Source organism: Fundulus heteroclitus, chromosome 14 (assembly GCF_011125445.2).
Source record: "Fundulus heteroclitus isolate FHET01 chromosome 14, MU-UCD_Fhet_4.1, whole genome shotgun sequence".
Taxonomy (NCBI): Eukaryota; Metazoa; Chordata; class Actinopteri; order Cyprinodontiformes; family Fundulidae; genus Fundulus; species Fundulus heteroclitus.
In genome coordinates, this window is record NC_046374.1 from 16671225 (window position 1) to 16680258 (window position 9034).

Here is a 9034-nt window from a genome sequence, read left to right on the forward strand (position 1 = left end):
GCACAGTGGGACATGTTGGCAGCACCTTTGCCTAACAGAATCATGGTTCTGGGGACCTGGATTCACATCTTACTGCATGGAATTTAGATTTTCTCCCTGTGCATGCACTGGTTCTCTCCAGGTACTCCGGCTTCCTCCCACCGTCTAAAAATGTCACTGTCAGGTTAGTTGGTCTCTCTGAATCGCCCTTAGGTGCGACTGTGTGCGTGACTGCAGGACATTTTCACCAACCACCTCACCCCTGGGACCCTAAGTGTGTAGGGATGATGGATGGATCATTCCAAAAAAGGCAACTTTTGTGTTTTTATTAATGGAGAAAATTTGTAATAAACTACTTTGTTATAGACCAAGCTTTGCGCAACACAACATAAGTTGAATCTAAAATCAGTCTTATTTAAATGGTGAGAATAAACACTGGAAACCCCTTTTGGGGTCCAACCAACTAAGGATTCTAAGGAGCAGCAGCTTGCAGACATGTTTTCCTCCAGTGCTAAACATCAGCAACTGGACAACAAGCAAGGTGCAGCTGATAGATGACTTGCGGGGCTCCCAGGGTGTTGAACTGTGTTTCCCACGTCAAAACCAACGAGGAATGGATTGATCAGTCTCTCCTGGACTGAATTATTCTGCACTGATTCAAGATTACATGTGAAACTCGTTCGTGAGAGCACAAACCGAAAACGGGAGTGTTTAGTTTTTTCTTATAACTTTAATGTCTTCTCTTGGTATAAAAGTTAGAATTAGTTGGACCTTAGAGCAATACCTGGATGTTTGTGTTGCATGACAGCCAGAACCCGTTTCAGTGAGACTTTTGGGGGAAGAAAGAAAAGAAAAAACAGAAACGTGACAAAGGTCTGCGTAACAAAAAAAAAAAAGAAAAAGAAGTGACAGGGGGAGCGCGCAGCGGAAGCCTGAGTCAGTCTTCAGCGAGGCAGCGCACGGAGAGGACCATGTGGCGGAGCAGCGGTTCCCTTCCCATCACCAGCCTCTCTCCAACCTGTCCAAACCCCCAGCTGAGAAATAATGTCTAACAACACCACGGCGGTACACCAGGACTACCCTTGCGTGCGCTTCTACGTCTCCATCGTCTCCTTCTCGGTGCTTCTCTTCTTCAACCTCATCATCAACTGGACCATCGTCCGGGAGGAGCGGCTGCGCAGCCATGCGCGCTTCGTGCTGGTCTTCCAGCTGCTGGCGTCCGCTCTGGTCCACTTCGGCGTGAGCAGCGTCTTCTACTACCAGATCCACCTGGACGCGCGGCCGAGCCGCTCGGCGTGCCTGGTCATGATCACCGTCATGATCAGCAGCGCCTCCAACATCCTGCTGACGCTGACGGTCATGGCCCTGGACCGCTTCGTGGCCGTGTGCCACCCGCTGCGCTACGCCTCCGCCTGCACGGCGGCGTACTGGCCCTGGCTGCTGGGCGTGCTCACCTGGCTGCTAGCCCTGGTCATCCCCCTCAGCCTGCTGCTGAAGCCGGGCGCCAAGGCCGAGCACCCGGAGGGGGGGTGCGACCGGGACCAGCTGAAGCAGGGCAAGGTTCAGAAGGTGCTGTTCATCGGGGTGTGCTCGCTGCTCATCCTCTACAGCTACGTGCGGATCCTGGTGGAGGGACGCAGGCTCGGGGTGCTGAACCGGCGCAACCGGGCCGGGTGCAGGACCATAGCCCTGCACGGCACCCAGCTGGCCGCGTACCTCCTGCCCAGCTTCACCAGCTTCGGGCTGACCGTGATGTTAAATCACCGCCTCATCAGCGGGGAGACCAAGGAGCTGTCCGCCGTCGTCGTCTTTGCCTTCTTCAGCGTGGCGCAGTGCGTGGCGCCCATTGTTTACGGCCTGCGCAAAGAGGAACTTCTGGAGCAGCTGAACCGTCGGTTCCCCTGCTGCTCCCGGTACCTGAAGGCTGTGCTCGGCCGGACTGTGAGAGCCACCTGGTCCCATGCGCCGTCCATCAGAAGGTATGTAGCGCTGATGGGAGCCCACCTGCGACATGTTTCTCCCCTCTTTGGAGTCATGCAGGGGCGCGTCTGGAAAGTTTTCAAAATGGGATGGCCAGAGTGGGGGCCACTATTGTGGAAGCCTTACTTAATTCAGTAATTAACTTATATTTATGTCCTTTTTTCTGTTGTGCGCCTGAAGTGCTGGTTATTTATTTATTTATTTGATATTATTTATTTATAACTTTGTTTAGTTTAGTTTTTGGCTTGGATTGCGCCACCCAAAGCTTATCAGAGAACCCCTCCATCTGGCCACCTCTACCAAAACCTTCTTTAGGCGCTTCTGCTGATTCTGAATCTGTGACGTTATAAGACACAAGGGACGTCAAGGTGTAAACCTTTTTTATTTAAATATAATCATTCGCTTTATTTGGTAAATGTTCTCCAGAAAATGGATGATAAATAGCATCCTGAAGAATTTCACCAAACACTGGCCTATCTGACGAGGTTATGTGTTACATTTGTAATGGTAAGAAAAAAATTATTCTAAATTTTGATTGTAATAAAGTACAGAAAGCTTATTTAGCTTAATCCCATATTAAAAAAAAAAGATGGTATGTTCTGGGAAAACAAGGCAAAGCAATATTTTGCGAGTCTTATCGTTTCGTATTTTGCGTTGGGGTAAAAAATAAAAACTACGTTGCATTAATTCTTTCGTCTGCAAGGGATCATTTGCAGTGTGAGGAAATCGGTTCCTCTGATTGGAAAGCGAAGCAGTTACCGTCAGTGCTCAAACTTCAAATTCAGCTGCAAGAGTTTTCAACTTCCTGTGTTGCGTTCTTTCATGCTTTCGTTTTGTCGTTTCTTAATTTATCCGCCGTGGGATGAAACACCTTAGGCGGGTCCGGTTGACACCCGCGGCTGACTTGTGTAAGTGTTAGTGGGCTTCTGGGCTTGAGGGTGGTGTGCGGCTCTGGCATTTTCTGTAAGGTGGGCTGGTCAAGGTGTTTAAGGCAAACAGACACATAGACGTTTGAAACAGAGCAAAGCTCACCCCACAGACATGTTTATCCACCTGGAATGGAAAATGCCCGACACATATGGAGTAAGAAAGCTATCAAAAAGGTGTGTGCAGATTCTGACACTTCATTTTGGTATTTTTATTGTCGGAAACATACTGTACACTAAATTCTACTGAATACAAGCGGCTTAAATTAGCTTCCTTCACGTGGCCGGCAGGGCACTCCCTTAGCGATAGGGTCAGGAGCTCAATCATCCGGGAGGGACTAGGAGTAGAGCCACTGCTCCTTCAAATCAAGAGGAGTCAGCTTGTCCTGCATGTCCTCCCTTTTCTCTGGAAACCCCTTTCCTGTCAGCCTACTTTGTAAAAATGAGCCACTAGTGCTGCAAAAAAAAAAAAAAAAAAAAGGAGTTAGCTGAGGAGGCTCAGGCGTTTGTTCCAATAGCCCCCTGGATGCCTCCTTTGGGAGGTTTTCCTGGCATGGCCCACCAGGGGGAGGCGCGGGGGCGGCCCAGAACACACTGAAAAGACTGTATTTCTCGTGTAGCCTGTGAATGTCTCAGGCTTCACCCAGAGGAGCTGGAGGAGGTGTCTGGGGAGAAGAAGGTCTGTGCATCCCTCCTAAATTTGCTGGCCCCGTGAACTGGTCCCCGATTAGCGGAAGATGACGAGTATGAGTACTCGTCATCTTCCGAGTACTCTGAAGTACTCGGAAGATGACGAGTACTTGGAAGTACTCGGATGACGCCCTGGACCGCGTTTTCTCAAATCCCAGGTTGGCCGTGGCAGATGGCTGCTCACACTGAACGGGGATCTGCTGGATGTTTCTCCCTGTTAAAAACAAGTTCTTCCTTTCCACTGTCGCCACATGCATGCTTAAGATGAGGGATTCCTGCACACTTAATGACTCCTTAGATATAAACCTTTTTCCCTTTACCTGCAACAAACTGAACTTGAAGAAACTGTATCCTAACTAGGATCGAATGGGACCGCGAGCAACTGAATGATTGGATTGTTTTGATTCGACGTTTCTGTAAAGGACGGACCTGTTTGTGTTGCAAACTTGACTTGAAATGACAATTGTTTTGAATTCCTTCTATTTAAATGCTTGAACTGAAGGGCACGCCAAGCATAACAGCCACCTACACAATATTGCCACCTAACCTGCGGCACAACACGCACGTTGACTAATTTCTGTGCTGTTTGAGGAAATCTCTGTGTGTGCCGGGCTTCCCTCGTGGTTCTGATTGACCATCAGTCGCTGATGCAACCGCCTGCAACGCTGTTGCTTCACACGGCACGTCACCTCTCCTTTCCTCTTGTGCTCGTTCGAGATACGTCGGCTTCTTGTAAATCAAATCATCCACTCGTCTATCGGTGGTCTTCGGGGTGCTTAATTCGGGGTTCAGTGTTTCTAATAAGTGTGTAACACTTAACTCAACACTTAACTTAACTCAACACTTATGACAGACTGCATGGTTCCTGTCCTTTCAGCCATGAAATGTGTATTGTCCATCATTTTGTAGAAGAATTTCCATGGCTGAATAGACATATTGCAGGAAAAGCTTTCCCCTCCTCAATAGTCTGAGACCTAAAAAATAGCAACTTGTCTCATTTTTGAGAGGGGGGGGGGGGGGGGGGTGTTTCAATCTTGGCTGGGTAAAGTTCTACGTTTCATTTCTGGAAGCAGCAAAGCACTGTGTTCAGTTATAGTAATCAGCAAAAGTGTCCCTGAGCCTATCCAAAGACTGATTTTACGGTCATTCAGAGACATAGCTGACTTTATTCTTAACAATTTAAGCATTAGTGAATCTCTTTATTATTACTTTATATTTAGACAACTTAGTCCCACTTCTGTAAAACACACACCTAGGACTCAGACGGGTCCTTGTCGAAAGAGCACTACACAAATCGTATAATTTTCTTTTCCACTGTCAAAGCTTTACTTAATTAAAACTATGTATTGTTATTCATTTTGTGAAATATTACACTTTTATGCCATCTATTGTATCAATAAAAGATGTTGCAGAGTAGAGCGTTTGAGGTGTGTGTAGGTATTGCAGGCTATTATGTGTTCCAGTAACTAATTTAAATTCTATGCAATAATGCATAACAGTGGGATTTAATTTCGAATGTTAAGTTTATTTCACAGCTGACTATTGAGAAAACTCTGAAAAATGCAAAAAGGAGTCACAGCTTTCTGCCTATGTAATGGCAAAATTATATTTTGTCCAAAATATGTGGGTAGGGGCTCATGTAGGCTGAGAATGCCGTGTTCAGTCTGCAGACAGCTGTTAGACTGACGTGATGAGCAACCATAAACCTTTTGTGAAAATCTAATGCCGTTAGCATTAAAATGAGCAAAAGTTAATTAAAAAATGGGGAAAAGAAGGACCCGGTTGGCTCCAGGGTTCCCTGGAGGCTGAAGTTGCCTTTGGCATTGAACCGCTGATCCAGTAGGGAAATGTCACGCAGGATGTTTCCCCATTTTAAAGTAAACACCATCGAGTCACATGAACTGTTTAAATAAAGGTTCTGGTTTCATGCAGCATTCAACCCAAGCAGATGAGTAGATGGTGACAGGGCTGAGGGAGGCTTTTTGGTTTTTTTTACAGCTGCTCCAAAGATGAGTTGTTGATTCTCTAAAGAAGAGTGACGATGCAGGAATGAACCGCATCAAAAATAAATAAAGCTATAACTACTACCTCTGTATGACATCCTTAGAAGTGTGCTAAGCAGATTTTAAAAGGAGGCACATGAGCTCATTGCTTGTTTTTTCTTTCTATCGTTTTCTCCCTAAGGGAGCGGACGCTAACTGCTCAGACCATCATCTCCCTGGAAATCCCACAAGAGGACAGGGAGGAAGAGACCGGACCGCTCCCGGACTCACCTTCATGTGAAGGAGTTACAGACGAAGCCTGATTGGCTGCTTGGTGTCAGGGTTTGACTGGACAAACTTTGGTTCCCAGCAGGTACTTTTTATCCTGCGCTGTAAGGAACTCAGGAACACTTTTGATCCATCCTTCATGAGAGCGTTTAAACCAGGACGTGCAGCTGCATATGGAGGACCACAGAAAGGCGTCATCTGTTTGTCTTTTCTTTAGTCCGGTGCCTCCTCTGAGGCCAGGTGGAACAGTTCTCCGACTGCAGAACCCCTGGGACAGTTCAGGGCAACCAACCACGACCCGGTCCGTCTGATTCTGACCTCCTGAGATTACGCTGACCGACACGGAGGATCTATTCGAACAAATTTCTCAGAGGAGGGACTTCTGGTTTCGCCTTTGTGGGCACATTGCAACATAGCACGTGTGTTTGTTACAAAAAAAAGTTTATTTTTTGTGTAAAAACTACTTTAACTTATTTGTACAGTTTTAACTTTGAAAACCTTATCTACAATATTTTTTAAACGCCATATTTTTATACCACTCCTGTGTTTTATACAGAATTGGAAAAGCAGAATTGCCTAAACTGAAGCACCAAGTGCCTTTTAATGAAGGGGCAAAAAGAAAGATGAGGAAAATAGATTGAGCAAGCGTCTTTATACAGCCGTTGCTTTGTGCTGAGAACGTCCTTCCCCTCAAGAGATCATTCTCCTTGATCATGCACGTATTTCAAGACAGCATGCTAATTTAGGAACCATTTCTCTGTTATGTTTTTTCCCCCTCAAGTTCTAGTTTTTTTTGGGGGGAAATGAAGTTACTTTGTGACAGCTCTTCTTTTAAAGCGGTGAAAAACAAATGTCAAAACCCCACATTGATGCTCCCCTTCCTGTATGTTCGTCAGACCGTTGTTCAACCTACGATTTATTTATTTAAAAACGACCATCCTCCCTTTTTTAAGGCAATAAGCTACAGAATATTTTAAAATGTGAATTATTTCCTGAAAAGGCCAGTTGTTGTTTTTTTTCTAAAATTCTGAAACCAGAAAAATTAAAAATATTTAAAAAAACATTGCATTTTTAGTGTAATGTGTTAATTTTGCCATCGTGTTTCTTCTTAGCTCTAAAAACACCGTGCCATGCACAAACACTCCTTTATTTTTGGTTGACCTTTAAAATGTTTGAGATGATTTTAGAAATTTCGATAGGAGTGAATACAAAAAGGGCAGTTCTCAAATGATAAGTTCATTTCCAACCCGGCACTGGGTTGTTTCTGTGGATCAAATTTACTAAGCTACTTTTTTTTATACCTAAACATTATGTAGGCAGTGATAGTCTAGAGCTGCTTTGCTTTGGCAGGACATGGATGACTTGTAATTGACAAAACCTTAATGAAATCCTGACCTCTACCAGAATATGCCAAAGGAGAATATCCAGCCATCAGTTTGGGACCTTAAGCTCAAAGGCAGCAGAACAAATGATCCAAAGCACCCTGAATGGTTAAAAGGTGGTTTAGGAGTGGCCTGATTAAATCTGAATAGGTTGAATCTAGCTAACAATTAAAGAGCTTTAGTATATCATTACACCGATATTAAGTAAATAATAAGAACTCAACATATGTACAAGATATCTTTTGTATTTAAAGGGGCCATATTCTGCTTTTAAATGCAATTTATTCAGTTGTGTTGGAGCTGCAATGCTTTGGTCTGAGGTGCTCCTGAGAGCAACTTGTTTTGGTGCCGTCTCTTTAAATCTAAAGGAGGCATGTTGTGAACCAACTAACAATATAACAAGGAGTGTTTCTCTACAGGTCAGAGAGATCCTCACCGAGGAGGAAGGTCACAACACCTCAACAGCGGAAGTGGGAAACTGGCTTTTAAGGAAGGTGAACTAGCTAAATCGTTTTCTTCTCCTAGGTGGTAGGAGCCTTACAGGGTGGCAGAGGTAGCAACACACCGTGTGAAAGCTTGGTTGACTGGAAACAGACTGGTTCAGTGAAACGTGCAGCAGAGACTGATGACCCCCCCACACAGATAACTTTGAGTCGAGAACCCACCGACTGACGCTGATGGAGATGAGACCTTACCATAGACCGGAGAGACGAGTCCCTCTGGGAAGACTGCACTATCTTAGGCTTTGATAACTGGACCTCCTTAATAATCCTGGGAGTTTTCTCTCTGCTCCTTGTAGACCAGGGAGAAGCCCAACAAATGAAAAAACTAAAGTCCACGTCAACTCTTCTATTCCTGGATCTCTCTTCCCTTTCAACCGGTTAAAACGGTCTCTGCGCTTTCTTACAAAGACGTAACGATATGTCAGTCAAATCGGAACGGCACAATTCAAATTTTGTCATGTAATTGTAAAATATATCCGTTTTATGACATGGCTGCAGATAGAAGACTGACAAGGTGCACATCCTGTCGTAGCCAACCTCATCCGTACAGGAGATCGTACTCAATGAACACAACAAGAAAACAACAGATTCTTGGCTTTATGTCCTTGCATCTTATGAGTCAGGACGTGATCCGTAAGTTCATTTTAGGATAAAAGTAATCCTTTTCCAGTTGTAACCACCCCCCCAGTCTACAAAAACAAACAATCGTAGCCAAAAGTCTAAATAACCCAACGATTGCAGAAACGGTGCAAACTGGAAGATTACAGCCTAGATTGGGTAGAAGGCGCTGTTAAAGCTGAGGCAACGGATGATTGTATCGTTTGCTCCGCAGTTTCACTCCTGCTAAAAATAATCGCACCTGCTTAGTGAGAGATAAAGCCATCGGGTCGTACGTTGGTGCTATACGCTATGCATGGTGCAGCACTACATGTGTGTGTTGATTAGGGCTGAACGATTTTGGAAAATAATCTAATTGATATTTTTTTTCTTAATATTGCGATTTAATGCAATTTTTCCCCCCAGTTTAATTTATCATGTCTTTTTAAACATATACAAACAACAAATCAATTTGTTTCCTCGCTGTGCAGATTAGGTGCTAAAAGACACGCAGCATCTAAACTCAGAGCAGAAATGATTGCGTTCTGCCTGCAATATATTTCAACCAAAATTGCAATTTCGACTTTTCTCTGTGTTAACCACAAGCAACAAAAATGGCGTCTAAATAAAGATGTTTGTAAACACGGACTATTCAAAACAAGAACTTTTAATGTTTCTATTAATCAGAATATTATTCAAGAGAACAG

General features: G+C 44.5%; 1 protein-coding gene across 1 annotated transcript; it reads left to right on the forward strand.

The window, feature by feature from the left end:
• The first annotated feature begins 863 nt into the window (after positions 1-863).
• On the forward strand, positions 864-6881 carry zgc:194312 (G-protein coupled receptor). Its single transcript, XM_012874701.3, has 2 exons — positions 864-1958; positions 5760-6881. Exons 1-2 carry the CDS (start codon positions 1024-1026, stop codon positions 5878-5880), a joined length of 1056 nt encoding a protein of 351 aa, XP_012730155.1. The 5' UTR covers positions 864-1023; the 3' UTR covers positions 5881-6881.
• Positions 6882-9034: the final 2153 nt, after the last annotated feature.

What these genes read in the sequence shown, in the direction of transcription:
- zgc:194312 (XM_012874701.3), top strand. Translation starts at nt 1,024, where the DNA reads ATGTCTAACAACACCACGGCGGTACACCAGGACTACCCTTGCGTGCGC. An exon ending in CATGCGCCGTCCATCAGAAG is followed by an intron (nt 1,959 to 5,759) that starts GTATGTAGCGCT and finishes TTTCTCCCTAAG; the next exon opens with GGAGCGGACGCTAACTGCTC.